The 18,460-nt window shown below is 37.5% G+C and overlaps 1 protein-coding gene across 2 annotated transcripts in view; it reads right to left on the reverse strand.

Moving 5' to 3' along the window:
* LOC110027163 (mediator of RNA polymerase II transcription subunit 34) overlaps positions 1 to 18,460 on the reverse strand; it is a 102,498-nt gene that overhangs the window by 42,473 nt on the left and 41,565 nt on the right. For both annotated transcript variants that reach the window (XM_020728473.1, XM_020728474.1), the window contains 5 exons: positions 13,072 to 13,124; positions 12,929 to 13,006; positions 12,789 to 12,854; positions 12,532 to 12,598; positions 12,378 to 12,431 (listed from right to left, as the gene is read on the reverse strand). In XM_020728473.1, coding sequence (XP_020584132.1) covers positions 12,378 to 12,431; positions 12,532 to 12,598; positions 12,789 to 12,854; positions 12,929 to 13,006; positions 13,072 to 13,124 — 318 coding nt within the window. The remainder of the gene's footprint in view (positions 1 to 12,377; positions 12,432 to 12,531; positions 12,599 to 12,788; positions 12,855 to 12,928; positions 13,007 to 13,071; positions 13,125 to 18,460) is intronic.

Genomic DNA, 18,460 nt, shown 5'->3' on the forward strand with positions numbered 1-18,460 from the left:
CAGAGAGGGCAAGGGTGAAAGAAAGGAGGAAGGGTTCACTAAAACCAATACTTGCCAGAGCTTCACCACACATCTAGCCCTTCACAATACCATCCAACACCCACCCAAACTCAGCCAGTGAGCTTAGGCACCATAAAGCAACTTGTTAGAGCTTAGTTATTGCACAAGTGGTGAAATCAATTAACGCCAGACCAATTTAACCTATCATTAGCAAATTCTCGCCAAATTGAGGGTGAGAAAATCCTTTCTTCAAGCTAAATTGGCTCAAGCGATTATAACTTATTAAACCGCCTAGTAACCATGAAGTATTTGTGTGTGTACAGATACAAGGATATGGCTAGGAGAAAAAACAATCAATCTCAGGCCCCTCTCAAGCTTCCGAATAAACGAATTTGCACAAGTAAGCAACTTAACCCCTACCTAGTTTTCTGCTTCAGGCTCACCACAAGGAGAAAGTCAAAATCAAAGCCATCCAATGTATTTTAACATGGTGAAAGGTTTTGATACAGTCGAACTGGCACCAGTCTAGCCCACCCATAATTATAATTAATTTTTGGAACATTTTCTTTTTTTATTTTTCTACAAACTCATTAATAAGATGTAGGCATTAAGAAAAATATTGGTGTAATAAAAACCAATAAGTATTTTAATTCTACGTATCAGAATTTGCTAATTAATTGTTTAATTCATTATATTTATTTAATTAATCACTTCAAATTTTTATTTACCAGTGTCGAGAATCTTCCAAATAATTCTCAATGTCAAAACGGAGTAGGATCACAGGATTAGAGAAAACCAGAACAATAAATTTAAACGAGAAGCACAATAAAAAAACAACCAGAAAATAACAAAAGAATTTTACGCGGAAAAACATGAAAACGGAAAAAAAATCACAGAGTCACACTACCACAAATTTCACTATGAATTTCAGAGAGTTCTACAAAGGATTCACAAAAGCTTCTTCTCCATCACTCCACACTCTTAATCCAACGCAAAAATGCACGTTGAAAAACACTAGAATCCTTCTCACCAACACTTCCTACCTTCACTGGGATTTTTTTTATGAAAAACAGGAAGAGTTACGCTCAAAGCCAACATATAAGCTTGTCCGAAATCATGAAATAAATAGTAATTCTCGTGAAGACTGCTCTGGTGTCTGGGCGCCCAGATTTGGCACCTGGGCGCCCATTTCTCTAGAAGCAGGTGCCCCAGCGCCAGAACTAGGCGCCTACGCGCCCACTTTGGGCACAAGACCACAAGACTTCCACCTTCTTGGTCTGGGAACACTCAATGGACACTTAAGAGCCCATAGCCCAACGCCTTAACCCTAGATGCATTGACTACGTGGAAGCTAGCCTGCCCGCTTCTCATGGGTGTTACAATTAGAGTCCACAACTAGCACATAGTAATTATAATTTTAACTTATTTAGATTTTATTTAAGTAAGCTAATAGCATATTTCGGGACAATTACAAGAAAATTAATGTCTGATGCGAGCAAGCCTATTTAAACTTTTTTGAAAATCTAAACACAAGTAGGATAGTTTGTTTCATAAGAAGGGACTCCAAAGAGAGATTTTCACAACTAAATTTCATCTTCTTCGTTGTCGCCTTTGCCTCGATTCGCCTCGACTTCATCGTACGTCTCCGCGGTTGCTTCGTGCGACGTTTGGTCTGGCGTCGTCTGCGGTGCAGAGCGACACAGAAGTTGGTTTTCCTCTGCTCCTCTCCCTACAAGTGTTGATGGCTTCGAGAGTTTCGTATGCCGCCGCACTTGCTGGCGACACCATCACTCGCACTCTTTCTTCGAGTATGTTCCGGCAGCAATACCATGACACTCTAGCTCTAGGCGTTGACACCGGATTTCTCAAAAAAGTGTCCCGTAAAAATGATAAACCTGCACTCTTTCTCTCTGATGCCGAGATCGCCGCCTTAGCTTCATCCTGTCGGTTGGTCTTAGTTGGAAAGTTCCTCTATGGGAACCCAAAACTCGAGGTAATTCGAAAAGAGTTTGAGCAAATGCGTCTGAAAGCTGAATGGAAGATTGGTCAACTGGACAGTAGACATGTTCTTATCTAATTATCAGATGATGAAAATTGTGCTCATTGTTTGCGAGAAGCCTCGTTTGCATTGATAATCGTGTGATGAAAGTTTTAAAATGGATGGTCGACTTTGATCCTTTCACTGAACCTCCTATCATTCTTGTATGGCTATGCTTTCCGGGTCTGAAGTTCCATCTCTTCAATCATGAGCTCCTCTACTCCTTAGCTTTGGTCTACGGTAAACCCCTCAAAACTGATAGTCCTACACTTCATCGGAGAAGGCCTTCTGAAGTCAGAGATTTAATTGAACGAGACATTACTTTACCATTTCCGAGGGAGATATGGATTGACTCACAGCATCAAAGTTTTTGGCAGTGGGTGGAACTTGAACAGGTCCCACTTTGCTGCACCCAATGTGGTATGTTTGGACACTCTCACTCTCAATGTCATTATTTGCATCCTCATTTAAAACTTCAGAGTAAGAATGTTACTGAGCCCCCTGCCCCAACTCACACCTTCCCCTCCTCCACCCCTGAGTGCATCCACTGGCTATTGACACATTGGTTGAAACGCCATATGTTCTCCCTCCCGTTCTCCCTCCTCTAAATACCGTTTCTCCCATCATTGCCGCCTGTAACCCTCTTACCATCGAAGAACCACCCCCTGATAATATTGTTTCTATTTTTGTGAGTGGCGTGTTGTCGGATGGTTCAGCATAGCTGGAAGGCGTCGCAGCTCTTCACCTTCGGGAGGCCCCATGTGCAGACGAGACATTACATGCTTCACATACCCCAGAGCCTATCAGTGTTTCTACTGCGCATCTACCACGTCATCAGACCGAGCAAGTGTTTACTGTTTGTCAGGCGCAAGGAGCTCAAGGAGCTCATCGGCTTATACATGCCGACAATCTGTCGATTAACACACTGATAAGATGAGCCAGAAGAGAAATGACAGGTTTACACATCCAGGAGAAAGAAGAAGAATGGAGGTCCACTTGAGCTCAAAAACTTCATTGATGATACTTGGTTACTTCGGGTAATGGCACAAAACCCAATAATTTATTAGTTGGCTCTCTTCCTAAAACTAGAGGCAGAGGCAGGACTAAATTGGGTCGATCCTTAGCTACATGATTCTACGATTCAACTGTTTTGGCTTTTTTGGATTAACATGTATTTTTTCTTTTTTGGGATTCTTGTGTGTGTTGTACTGTGTGAGTAGGTTGCCTTTTACGGACCCTCTCATACTTTCTATCGATATCTTTTCTTTATTAATATATTAGTCCTTGGGCTTTTTCCATATCTCTCTCTCTCTCTCTCTCTCTCTCTCTATATATATATATATATTAAAGCCCAAGGGCAATTATATTAAAGAGAAAGGGGTACAGATAGGTTGTATGAGTGGACCCAAATAGGCACGGAACCCATACGGTACAAAACACACAAACAGAAAAAGAAGAAAATTAAAAACCTAAAAGTAGATGATACATAAAAGATAAACCAGGTCGACCCACTTTAGTTTTGCCTCTGCCTCTAGTTCTCGGAAATGAACCAGCTAACAAATTGGTGAGGTGTGTATCATTGCCCGAAGTAACCAGAGTATCATCCATTAGATTCCTTAAGTCAAGTAGATATCCATTCTTCTTCTTCCTCCTGGAAGTGTAGACCTGTCATTCCTCATCCGAAGATTGTTGCTCATTTGGATGAAGTGGTAGTACTGCAGTAGAAAGATTGCCAACAGTTGTGCAACAAACGTATGTGAGGTAAGAGTTGTCGCCTCTACCCCTGATACTTCCTGAAGGTGGGGAGCTGCAAGGTTCTTCTGATTATCAGTCCGCGTAGGTAGGGGTCCTTCATTATTATTTTAAATAGGGTTTGAAAGTGTAGGTTGCTCAACAAGTCCATCCAGCTTCTCATCGATCGCAAAAACAGTATTTTCAGGGGGAGGGTCCACAGGGGCAATAGAATCAGATACCAAATCTTGTCATGTGGTAGTTTTCTCTCCACGTAGAATAAATATATCCTTAGATTCATTCTTATTCACTTGATCTTTAGATTTCAAATTAGGATAAAGTTTATGACATTTATCAAGAGTATGTTCAAACATCTTACAATGAGAACAATAAGGAGGCCTATGCTCAATGACGATTTGTTGTCAATATCCATTATGCATTGTGCCTAACCAGACTTCAATAACATCATGCAAAGTAATATCTCTTTCCACAAGTATTCTGGCCACAGAAGGTCTGGTAAGATTGAAGTTGGCCACAGAAGGTCTGGTTAGATTGAAAGTGAGTATATCTAGCTTCATAGGGTCCCCAAGTATGACCCCAATAGAGTAAATAACCTGATGATGAAAAAAGTACAGCTTAAGACCAGACAGACTAAGCAATACCATTACACCATACCGGTAGAGTAGGAGGTTCATGATTAGGGTCAAAATCAGGAGACCACTTGAGTAGTTTCATAGGTTTACCAGCAATGTTAAGATATTTTCTTGAGAAAATTCGAGTGTAGTCCTCAGGTACGGTTAACTGAATCAATACATGTCTCCCATCCAGAAGCCTCACTTTCCACTTTCCTGTTAATTTGAGGTCATCTAAACTTTTCTTGATAATTTTCACAGGTGGGTGTCCCCAATGAAATTTTCCAATATAAGAAAATTTGAATCTATCAGTCAGCGTTGAAATTTCTGACGTGGAGAAGAAGAGTGTTGTCTTCTCACTTTTTCTGCTTGCATTCTTAATAAAGGAGTAGTCACATGAACCATCACGATGCTCTTTATAACTTGAAGGGAAGACAATCGTCGTCTCCCTCTGAGGATTACCCACCAAGTGGGCAAAGGAGGTTTTGTCACGTTCAACCGAAGAAGAATGAAGCTCTATAACAGCAAAGAGAAGCCCTACAAGTCGGGCAGAGGACAAAAAAGAAGAGCTGAAGAGTTCGGGGAGAAGCTGCGCAAAAGACAGGGCAAAAAAGACAAAATCGCAGTTTGGCAGACACGAAACCGCAGCTCGATCAGCGCGGAAGGCGCGAAGGAGGAGACGACAAAACCGCAGAAGCAGACGCCGAAACCCTTTGTCGTTTGGCACGAAAGAGAAGATGACGATCGCAAGGTAGAGTCCTTCTTCATCGTCTTCGAGTGAGGGAACTGCGTTGTCGTCGTCGAGTGCGGGAACTTCGTCGTCGAGCAAGGAATCAAACCAAGGCTTCGCCATCGGGCGAAACCCTAGCAGAGCAGATCGCCATCTTCATATGTATATATGTATGTATATATGTATATTTATATGTATGTATATATGTATGTATATATGTATATATGTATATATAATATATATGTATATACATATATATATGTATATACATATATATGTATATATATAGATATATATATATATATATATATATATTAAAGGGAAGGAGTGTTATTCGGCTCCCTACATGTTAATCAGAAAGGTTGAGTAAATAATAAAGGGTTAGGAGAGAATCCCCAAAACTAAGAAATAAAGGAAATACATTACGCACTCATATGGGGGTTCCTCTACCACATTACAAATCTTCTCAACAACACAAAAAAAGAGTATACCAAAACCAAAAAAAGATTGTATACCAAACAAACAAATACCCCGGAAAGAAAAAACACAAAAGCGAGCCCACAAAATTTGAAACCGAGAGCTTCTCCAAGAACCAAAGCTGCTCCAAAAATTTGACCTGCACTATAGACTGGAGATCGAAAAACGAGAGCTTCCCAAGAAACAAAAGCTTCTCCTAAAAACACAAAACCTGCACCAAATGGCTGTAAACAAAACTGGGAGGGCCCTTCCTCAATAACCAGTAGAAATCCACGAAGTTAAGTGTGTTTGATAGCCAAGCTCGAGCAAGAGTAGGGAAAAACAAATAATACCAATGGATACCTTCAGCAAAGTCATACAGAACCCCAACAACACAAGTAAACCGAAAAGAAGTACCAAGAAAGCAAAACACACAAGCCAGGCGTTCATCACTATCATCCTCGAGGCCAATCAGAACAAAACAGACAGATAAAGAATCTGGGACAACAAACATAAACCCAAGCATGTAACCCAAATCATATAAAAACAACCCCACATATAATCAGACAAAAGACCATGCAGCATAATAATAGCTGAGGGCAAAACCTGAACCAACAAAGTATGCAAAGCTCAGGGTGGTACTGTTCCAACCACGATACTGCTGCCAGTAGCACCAGCATTGGCCGGCCAGTTAGCCGACCGATTTCCCTCTTTGTAAATGAAACTCCAATGAATCGAAACACGTGAATAGATACATTTAATTCGCTTAATGTAATATAAAATGTCTCACGACACTTCTCTGTTCCTGATAATGATGTCAATAAAAATATTAGAATCAGATTCAATCAAAATATGTTGCTAGTTAACGAGGACAGCAATCTACACGCCATCAAAACCGCTCGAGCTTCAGTTTCCAATGGAGTTTCAGTCACAGAAGGGGAGGAGAAAAAATAAAGACATTTGCCACACTCATCCCTAACAATGCCTCCTATACCAGCATTAGAAACCTTCCAACTTCCATCCGTGTTGAACTTCGCCCATCCAATAAGGGGAGGCCACCATCTCACCAAAATAGGAAGTTGCGGTGTCCTCACCCCAAGAGAACAAGATGTAATTAAATTCCGTGCAGGTGTTAAATTGAGACCCAACCAAAGGTTTTTTTTTTTTTTGAAAGCCAAAAAAGACTAATATATTAAATAGAAAGAAAGGTACAGATACAATGTGTGGGAGGGCCCGAGCATGGCACCCTGCCCACACAAAAACCGCAAATGGTTCCAAAACTAGAAAAAGCAGAAAAATATATTAGATCTTAAATAAAAAGCCTAACAGTGCCGAAATACATAGAATCAGGTGGCTAGAGAGAGACTTAATTTGGTCTTACCTTTGCCTCTATTTCTAGGGAATGAGCAAGCTAATAAGCTGGTAAGATGATCGTCATTGTCATTAGTAACCAATGTATCATCCAATATGTTCGCGAGCTGGAGTCAGCCTCCATTCTTCTTTTTCCTCCTGGAATAGACCTGTCATTCCTCATCTGAAGAATCAGTATGATGGGGTGGTAGAGCTGTTGCAGAAGGAATATCAACCATAGTACCCACAATAGGTTCTAGTATATGTGAAGTATGAGTTGCCTCTACACAGGATACTTCCTGAAGAAGTGGAGCTACGAGACTCTCCTGATTATCAGTCTGAACACTATCATTTGTAGGTAATAGTCCATCAGTATTATTTTCTATGAAGTTTGAAGGTGTCAGCATCACATCACTCGTAGTAACAGTAACAGCAGTGTCATGGGGGGGTCCTCAGGGGCAACAAATACCTCTTGTTTGGTAATATCCTCCCCAAGTGGAATTAAAATGTCCAAAGCAGTGGGGTTAGACCCATCCTTATTCACTTAAATCTTAGACTTCAAATTTGGATGAAACTTTTGACATTTACTAAGGACATGACCAAACATCTTACAGTGGGTACAATATGGGGGTCTGTGCAACATGACGATTTGTTGGCAATGACCATTATGGGTTATGCCCAGCAAGACTTCAGTAACATCAAGTAAAGTAATACCCCTTTCCACAAGTATTCTGGTCACCGAGGGTCTGGTTAGGTTGAAAGTAGGCAGATCTAGTTTCAAATGATCCCCAAGAATGGCCCCAATAGAGTAGAGAAGCCCCAATAGAGTAGAGAACCTAGAGAACCTGATGGTGAAAAAAATACAGCTTGAGACCAGGTAAACTAAATCATACTGGTATAGTGGGAATTTCATGATTTGGGTGGAAATCAGGAGACCACTTGAGTAGCTTTATAGGTTTACCAGCGATGCTAAGATATTTTCTGGAGAAAAGCCGAGTATAGTCCTCAGGCACGGTTAATTGAATCAATACATGTCTCACATCCATAAGTCTCACTTTCAACTTTCCTGTTAGTTTGAGGCTATCAAAACTTTTTCTGATAATTTCCATAAGTGGGTGTCCCCACTGAAATTTTTCAATGAGAGCAAATTTGAATTTGTCAGTCAGCGTTGAAATTTTTGAATTTGATTTGAATTTGTCAGTCAGCGTTGAAATTTCTGACGTGGAGAAAAAGAGTGGTCTTCCCACTTTTTCTGCTTGCATTCTAAATAAATGGACAGTTACCTTTACCATCACAATGCTCCTTATAACATGAAGGGAAGACAACTGCCGTCTCCCCATGAGGATTACCTATCACGTGGGTAAAGGAGGTTTTGTCAGGTTTAATCGAAGAAGGAAGCTCCATCACCAGCAAAGAGAAGCCCTTCAAGTCAAAAAAGAAGAACTGCTAGAAAAAGGCTAGCAGACAGGAGTTTTGTGGCTCTGTCAAGAGGAGAGGAGCCGTACCAGCGAGCCGTTGTTAGGGCTATCGAGTCGTATGAAGGAGGGGAACCAGAGAAGACAAGATTTGTTACGCGAGCTACTACGGGTGTCGAGCGGCGAGCGAACCGCTACGGGGTGAGGATCGATCCGCGAGCGAGCGTCGTCGACTACGGGAATTCGATAGATATAAGCCGCGAAGAAGAAGAGCAACTCGTGGCTCCCTACGTGTTAATATAAAATTAACGTATAAAAAGAGGGAGGGTAAGAGGATCCCCATCTAAAAATAAAGAAAAGATTCCTAGGGGTTCCTCTATCTACAGTACAACTCCACACTAAAAAATGAAAAAGGAAACCGTGTACCCAAAAATACATGAGAAGTTGTATGCCAAAAAGAAAGTATACCCAATAAAGATGTACACCAAAAAACAAATAAATGACACCATAAAATCTGAGAAAATAGCTCCAGGGATACGGTGAGTTCGATGAGATGGCACACACATCCAATTGAGATCCAAAAAAAGTCTTGTGCATCTCAAACCACATGAAGATCCTGCAAAAAACAAAAAATAGGAAGAGAAGGGTTCCTCTAGCACACAGTCAACTTTGTAGTCCTGAAAGGAGCATGAAAGAGCCGTTGCAGAGAATTAAACATAAAAACAGAGTAGAAAAATAGTTTCACGAGAGGAAGCCTCTTCTGCCTAAGGAGCAGGAGCTGGTAAAGCAAGCAAGGCTTAGGAACTAAAAAGCAGGTGATAAATAAACCACCACAGATACCGAAGGTAGAGCTAGGGACCATGTAATGGTACAGACGATAATGAGCAGTCGAGGAGCAACCACAACCACAGACCCTAATCATTAGACAGCAAGAGTCCATTCCAACCTGAAACAGAAAAAAGCCAGCAGAAAGGGGAAGAGAGGAGAACTGAAAACCCTGAAAAGAACTGAAAACCCTAAAAAATGCCTATTAGTCCGTCCCAAAAGTTTGGCCAAGTCAAGGACAAACCAAACCACCAAAATGAAATGCTAATAGGAATCATCATGAAGGAAATAAGGAGCATCAATCTTGTCTATATATATTTAGGAAAAAAACAATTCGTAGCTCCCTACGTATTAATATAAAAAGAGGTTACATAAAGAGGGAGGGAAAGTGGATCCTCATCTAAAAGTAAAAAAGAAATACATTAAGGTCCTAGAGGTTCCTCTTTCCACAATACAACTCCACACAAAAAAGAAGAGGAAAACATAAAGGTATAGTATATCCAAAAATACATGTGACCCAAAAAAAGTATACCAAACAGAAAAAGTATACTCAAAATTGACATGTACACAAAACACAAAATCTCAGTGGTCGTGAGGCATCTGCAAATCACAAAGAAATGCACCAGAAGATTCCACATGGAGAGTAGCTTTAAAGTCCGAGGGGTACTCCACGCAAATAAGGTCATTCGTAATAGCTTTAAAGTCGAAAGCATTGAAATGCAGCACTACTTAGCGTGACGGCAAGCTCCATAGATACATCTCGCAAGCAGCAGAACCGAGCAGAATAGAGGTAGTAAACATCCAACAAGTACAGCATAAGCATAGCATAATTGTTTCAGATCGAAGCATAATTTTTCCACATCGAATATCCAACAGGGGTAACAAAATGATGCGTGTCCCCGAAATAACAGAGAGCTAATACCCAAGAAAAAATGTTCCAGTTCAAAACAACCATGTAAACCGCAGAATAGAAACGAAAATCATCAGCAAAAAAACACCAGCAAAATCCAACAATAAAGTCTACCTAAAACCGAAACCAAAGCAACTCCTCCAGCAAACTTTAAAGCCCGAAACAAAGTATGTATATATATATATATATATATATATATTTAGTTTGATACTATTTATGGCCCAAATAGTTCATCCTACATTGTTGGTACTGATTTACAATTGGCCGAACTAGTTAGGAGCGAGCTTGGCTGTAGAGTTAGGGGGGGCGGGGGGATTATAATAAAGATTGAATAGCATAGGGAAAGTTTGAATGAGTCAAATCGAGATAAATATGCAAATTAAGATTATAAATATATTAACTTAAGCTTAATTTACAAATTTCATAAAATTTAAGAAAAAGTGATTTTGGGTTGTGTACACTAGGCAGCGAGCTCAAGGAAGGTCCGATGAAACTCGTCGCGAGATTGTTCTATCAATTATGGTGAGATAATTAATTGTAAATGAAGTAAAACTGATATTTAGAATCATTATGTGCGGTTGTCTTACATATTTGTTTATTAAGTGATTTACGTTAAAAATTAGAATTTAAAATTATTTATAATTATTGAATATCTGCATGCTCCACAGAAAAGCAAACTTAAATATAAATTATTGATTTTATTGATTTCGTGTATCTGTGTGCATGACAAATAAATGATTTGCTTGCAAGTACATTCATATAAGCAATTTCGCATACAAAAAAAATTATAATAGATAAGTGATTAAAAGAATTTCATAAGCATTGTGATAAATAAACTGTTTTACAAATAACTTCAACAAGGAAAGATTATAGAGAATTGCTTGAATTCAGACTCTCTATATTGAGATCGGAGAGGACCATTTGGTAAGAGAGGGGTTGTTGATAAGTGTCATGTCAGGACAACCAATCTTTATCAACAGTTATTATAGTTGACTGGTAGGATTATATGACTGAAGAAAATAAAATGATCCAAAGCATATGAAGATTCAAGTGACATTCTTAAAACAAGAAAACAAATAATAAAAATGAAAGCACAAGGCATATAGAATTTGCACATAGAACACTGATTATTTTATTATATTAACGCCATGTTCTGGTATTTTCATGTATTCAAGCTTGTTATTATTCCAGTTCACTCATTTGAGTCATTATCAAGCACGCATATTGTTCCTTTTGTGTCTATTGAATTTTACTTTGATATTATTATCTCACTGGGTCCATAACTTACCCTATACTATATTATTGATTTTTGGGAGAGGTAATGATCAAGCGGGAAATGAATTAAATGACTCCACTTTTGTACAACTTTTGAATTGAATAAATTTTGGATAACTTTCTGATAATTTTTTTGGGTACATATGTTTTTAAATTTGTGTTTAGCAGCTTTGTATATGATTTGAGATTTATTTTTGCATGCTTCTTTGGTTGGTTTGATATGAATTGATGATTGAAGAAATATAATGTATTATAACGGTTGAGTAAGTCTAGGGGTGTAAACGAGCCGATTGAGCTCGGACGAATCTTGGTTAGAGCTTCAGCTTGATTAACTAATCGAGCTCAAGCTAGCACACGTGCTAGTTTGTTTATTATAAATAAGAGAATAATATTAACTTACACTAGTGTTATAATAAAATGACAAATTATTTGAACAATTGTAAAATAAATGATAAGAAATCTTGATTTAAAATATAAAATACTTTTTTATAACCATTTTTAATAATTTAAAAATAAATTTTTCATAATTCATATCTTTTGAGCATATTTTATATTAATATTTTTTCAAAAGAGCCCTAACTAGTCGAATTTGTGCTAACTCATCAAGCTTAGCTCGCAAGCCACATATTGAACCGAGCCCGAGCAGGCTCACGAGTCAACTTGGCTCACTTACAACACTAAGTGAGAACAATACTTTACCGATTTGGTCTTGATTTGTGCAAGGACTAGTGTTAGTGGGAATTAAGTATAACTTAATCGTCCTCCTCTACTATACTATTTGACCCTAGAGGAGAGTCAGCTAAGGTGTGACAGTTAACCTGGCATATAAATAAGTGTGATAAAGTACTTAAACAGACTAACAAATAATGAAAAGAAACAAAAATGTATTTAGAACAAATATGAGCTCTGTGAGTGGGGACTAGCATGCCATGGAAATGTGAATAAACAACAGAACGCCAACACAAACAAAGAAACATGCTTTTAAATTCCAATGCTCAAAGGAACATTATCATACCAGTGACATCGATCTCCTTTAGCACTGTTCCATAGGCACAGTTATCACACATTCCTGAAATATTCATGGCCGCATTAAGCAAATTCATACAAATTTCTTGGTCCTTATTAGAAATTGTATAAATAGTCGCTTCTTAATGCACATTAAAAGTTACCATTACAGTCCTGTGGGGGCTCCCCAAAATGATGAAAGATGGCACTTCGTCGGCAACATTTCTTGGACTGTAAATATGAATGGGTTAAGAGTTCAGTAATATTGATCTTAAAGCACCATGGCCGTCTTACGGAGATTTACTCCAACGACTGTTTAGTATTAATTTACCGATAAAGATTGACTTGCTTTCCTATCATATTCTTAAAAATCTACTGAATATCATAGATATTAAAAAACTTCAAGATGATTAAAGTTTACCTGACAGTATCTAACAATGTCATAAAGATTCTGCAGGCCAGAATTCTCATAAAATACCATTGAACTCTGTTACAACAATTATTTTGACATCAGTTGCCAGAAAATAGTTGAAAAGGATCAGCTTCGCCTGACATACATACCTGTCGTGGAACATCAGTAGGTTTATAATACAGAATGCATTCTGAAGGAAGACCATCTCTGCCAGCTCGCCCACTTTCCTGTATTGCAAGAGGTTAAGCAAATCCACTGCTTAAAGTAAAGCATACAAGCGATTTAAAAGTACCTGATAGTATGTTTCCATTGATTTACTAAGGCTGTGATGAATGACAAACCTGACTATCATCAAAACAAAATGCTTAGTCAGTGAAAAGCTTAAAAGATATCTATGGGAGAAAACAACAAGACTGGTAAACTCAAAAAGTTTTGGCAAGAATATAGCGTATAACACGCATGAGCAGGTGCGTGCAAATATCTTTCCATTTAAAAAGTTTTCGAGGGAGTAGTTTAGACTTGTCTTTGCATTGCAAAGAGGCAATTTTTACTCCCATGTTTTTAGTAAACAATAAGATGAGAAGCTGTATATAAACAAGTAGAGAACTATCAAGAAAATAATAGTAATAATAAACCAGGATGCTAGCCGTTACTTTTAGAGATCAAGAATTAAATACAATGCAGAAATAAAATTTGTCGTCCATAAATTACTACACTGTTGTAGATGAAATGTTGACATTCAGGAACAACTAGACTGTTGTAAATGGAAAGCTTTTGTCCACATATTACTAAGCATTATCAATAATATTTGTTTGTCGTTGATTAAAAGGTGCTAGCTATAAATTCAGCATTTTTTAAGCAACCCCATAAGCTGGATTATATGTGTTGATCATGCCAAACCTATTGACTAGTTTATCACTCATAGGTAAAATGACGCGGGACGCAAAAAGGCACCCCTGTAGCGGGGCATTGAACACACGGGACAGAAATCAAGCGATAACTCGTGAAAGCGAGAGGAAGTGCGAAGGCGGGAGAAGGGATCGCGAAATTTTGCAAACCAGGAAGTTGCATCGCGAGTCCGCCGCACCCGTCTTCATTTGAAAAGTGTTTTTTGAATTCTTTTTGTCTTCCCACTAACATGAGTCAATTTTACGTGATTTTACTTGCATATTACCATTTTTTTACTTGTTATTTTAACTTATTTATCATGATTTTATGCTTGTGAAAGGTTTTTGTGTTGTCTTGTAGGTTATAGTTGTCAAGCATGCCAAATGGAGTCAAAATGCGTAAAATGTATTGTTTGGCGTGGACACGCCAGATATGGGGGCGTGACCACGCCAGTTTAGGGTGTGACCACGCCAGTTTCAGGTGGGGCCACCGAACGACCAAAATAAGATTTTGAGTGTCTTCATGCTTGTTTTGGACCTATTGACGGATTTTGAGCGATTTAATGCCTCCTATGGACCTATTGACTGATTTGAAGAGATTGCATGCTTATTTTGGACTCTCAATGTAAAAACCTAATATAAATATGTGTTTATCTCATGAAAGAGGGGATCTTGGCCTGTTATTGACTTTTGGGAGAAAAGGAGAGTTGGAAGCAGCTTGGGCACAAAAGTTGAGGGTATTTTTCATCTTTTTCACTTTGTATTTTCTTAAAAATTTTAAGAGATTATTGTATAAGATAGGAGTTGGCTGCTGTGAAAGATGACAAATTGTTTTGTAAGTTTTTATCTTTGGTTTTTACTTGCAATAATGATTTCAATGAAATGTTTTTCCTCCATTCTTTCCACTATTTATAGCTAAATTTCTTTTTGAGCTTCTATGATTCATGTTATGTGATTTTTGTGGTTTTCTCAGATGATTTCTTTCCCTGTATGGTTTTCTTGAGAAACCAGTGTCTTTCGTTGTTGTATTAACCATGAGTTTAATTTACTCTTGACCCGATCAATTAGAATGTGAACATATTTCGTAATCTGTGACGCGTACCATTTGAGCAGAAAAACGAAATGATTAACAACAAAATTCAGATAACAATAGATATTTTATCCGAGTTTTGTAACCTACAAAAGAGATCGGAACAAATCCACGCGATGATATGGGGATTGGGGAAACCACAACTTCATAGATTCTAGCCTTCTTTTGACCTAGTCATAGGCATAAGGACTTTCAATTCCTGTTGACAACAATCACGTTAGGGAAAGTCTAGGACAATCACAAATCATCACATTACCTAAATCACAGGAGCGCAAGTCTCATATACCTTAAAGAACAGTAAGATTTATTTACTACAATTTTCTGTCTTTTCAGAACACTTTATCTTTTGCTTTCACATTTAAATAAATTTTTAGGTAGTCATCTCTTGTTTGTGATAACGCTAAACTAGATTTAGAAGTATAATAAACTAGAAATTCGCCCCCCCAGAAAAGTTCTTAACTCCTTCCATTTTGGATTGATACGCCGTACTTTTTAACCGCATTATTACTTGACAAGTATACTTCCATTGTGAGGCCAACTTACTTCGTTGAACTGCTGAAAATCTAGGTTCAGCACTTTATAATTTTATTTTTCTATTTATTTCATATATGTTTGCGCTTATATTGCTGCTTTGTTTTCTTGTAGGTGACGAAAATTTAAACAAAAAAAGCTGAAAAAAGTAAAAATGCCAAAAAGAAAAAATAAATAAATAAAAAAATGTTTCAACATTATGGATTGACAAAACTCTCAGGAAAACCAATTTATACATTTTCAGGGGTATACTAACCCATCGATGGCTAGCTATCACATGAATTTTGACCCCCCTGACATAGAAGCTAGTTTTGATCACACTTTTTCCAATACCTACAACCTTAATTGAACTGCCTACCCAAACTCTAATTGAAACATTAATAGTATTAGTGTAGAAAACCAAGATTGGGAGAGAACTTAAGCTAAATTTGCAGAAAATTGGAACAACTGGGACTCTAACCACATCTGTCAAACTCAACCTTGGAAAGTCATCTTGAAACCCCAATATAAGAAGGATAACCTGTGTTAGAAGAATCGATAGTAAATACGAAGAATCAATCCAACACCTACACCCACAGTTGGTCGACCTACCCCTGCTTCAATTGAAACAATAATAACTCGAGTGTAGACAACCAACAATGGGAGAGCACCCATGTCGATCCTATTGGAAGATGAAATAACCAGGATAGTGATTACCCTGAAGAAAATGAGCATTTGAATGAATTGGCAATGAACCTAATGGATCAATTACAAAGTCAAACTATCACATTACAAAACTTAGAAAATCAAAACGAGTAGTTGATACCTGAGAAAAAAAACTCAAACCACAAAAAATAACTTTTTTTAATAGAGAAATAGGGTTACAACATAAACAAAGTGGAAATAACATCACCAAAGCACAAACAACACAAATGGCACCTCGAGGTTGTATCACAAAAGGCGGTGGAGGTTGGTTGGAAAGTGGGATAGCGAGCCGGGTACAATAACCACTTTGGAGGACACAGCCGGAGCACCATCACCTCCTCGAATATAGCCTAGAGCAGGGAAAAAGATTCCACGCAAGAAATATGAAATCAGCTCACATCAAAAACAAAGTAGACCATAGCAAACCAGCATACATATAGCCCTAGCTCGGCGAGAAACAAGAAAGGAAAGAAGAGGAGAACGGAAAGAGGAAGCAATCGATAATGCTCGAACTGAAAAGGAGACGCAAGAGGAAGGACCAATGCCGCCTCTCCTAAAATCCTGCTCGATCCAGGCGGGAGATGTGAAAGGAAAGGCTGCTCGGACCGCATGATGCCATACACCTCTCTGGATGTCTGAACCGACTCCCTGGACCGGTCTGTATGTCGGCCAGTTCAGCCAGCTCGCTAGTTTCCTGCAACCATGCGGGAAACTTCCCACACACGCATCAGAAGTTAGCTTAGAAACCCAAAAGATTTCAGGTGTAGTGGAGAGTCATAACTTCGAATATGAAAAAGTGGTTCGTGAAGAGCAAGCTGAGTTGGAAGATTTTGGTGGGACAATGACTAAAAAAAAATTTGTTCTTCTTTCCAACGCTCGCCCTCGCAATGTGAACGAGATAGTTGAGTCTATAGTATCACCCATAGGAGTGTCCCAAGGGAAAGATTTGGAAGATAACACTAGGCAAGAGAGTGACCCCGTAGAATAAGATCCAGTATCTGAAAAACCTAGGAAGAACCCAACCCAAAATTTAGGAGACCATAAATTATTTTATAGGAACCTATTTCGTTAAACCATCGGAGAAAAAATTGATCTAAAATAGGGAAATTAATAGAAAGAATTTTATATTTTAAAAGAACTCTGAAGAATGATAATTTGAACAAATCCCCTACATATCCTCAAGATGATTGTTATAAAACTGAGAAGAAAAAACTGTAAGAAAAACTGAAATTTGATGATTTAGTAGAAACTCCCGAATCAACAAAAAATAGGTGAGTGATTCAGGATTACTAAATTGGAATTTCGACACTAGATGAAGCTTTTTTCGTCAAGCTAAGGATGTTAAACTAAATGTTATCTTGAGAGGCAACTCAAGTATTATCTGATGTATTTTTACTTTCTACATTTATTTCAAAAATTATTTTGAAATTTTCTTTGAAATTTGCTTTGAAATTTGTTTTAAACTTTCATTTGGATTTGTACCTCTTCTTATTTATGTATTGTCACATATTTTACATAGTTGTATTCCAAGAACATTGTGACTGCTCATGTTTTTACTCTTTTCTGCACTTACTTCCCACACCTATGTTTATTTTTATCAACATGTTACATATGTTATGGAAAAAAGCAAGTTTAGAGAGAAAAATGTTTACGTTTTTGCGAGTCTAAAAGTAATTCACATAACTCAGTAAAAGATTAAATGTTTATACAGCAACTCCTGTTAGGAATTTTGATTATTTCAAACTACTTGTCATAATCAATTAAAAGAAGATAAAAGTCATTAAAAAATAATTAACTTTAATGTGTTAATAATAAGACTTTAGAATTTAACAACTTAAAACTTTACATAAGAAAATCCATAGATTATTAAAATTTTGTAATTTAAATGTTAAGTAGCAAATCAAGAATATTTTTAATTTTTCTTCAGTCTAGTTTAATCAAATTAATGTCAAGTTAAGTTTTAACTGAAAAGATAACTTGGAAGTGGGACATTAAATTATCAAGTGCTGAGTTTTATTTGCATAAAAAACACCAACCTTCTTCATAATTAAAATTAGAAAAGAAAAATGTTGTCAACCATATATAGTAATTCTCAAGAGAAAAAGAAAAAAAAGAAAGAAAAGAAAAGGTGAAAAAGCAAAAAGCCCTGCGGATAAGCTTGAGGTTAGCACAAGAAAAATTTAAAAAAAAAACTGAGAATCAGAAGGGTGTCTTGTGAAACTCAAGTGATAAAGCTTTCCCATGATTCTTTTAATAAAAATCACTTTAAAGTTATCTTCAAAAGAAAAACTTAAGTAATATTAAATTGGTTAAAATCCACTGAAATCACTTTAAAGGCATTCGATGCTAGTGAAAGAAATTTTAAATAAAATAAATTTAAGATATATGATTTCTCAAGGACAGGATGAAAAGAATTAAGAAAAATGTCGAGTTATTAACCATTAAAGAAAATTGATCCTAAAATGACATTTAAATACTTTTATTTAACT

The sequence above is a fragment of the Phalaenopsis equestris genome, unplaced genomic scaffold (assembly GCF_001263595.1).
Source record: "Phalaenopsis equestris unplaced genomic scaffold, ASM126359v1 Scaffold000417, whole genome shotgun sequence".
Taxonomy (NCBI): Eukaryota; Viridiplantae; Streptophyta; class Magnoliopsida; order Asparagales; family Orchidaceae; genus Phalaenopsis; species Phalaenopsis equestris.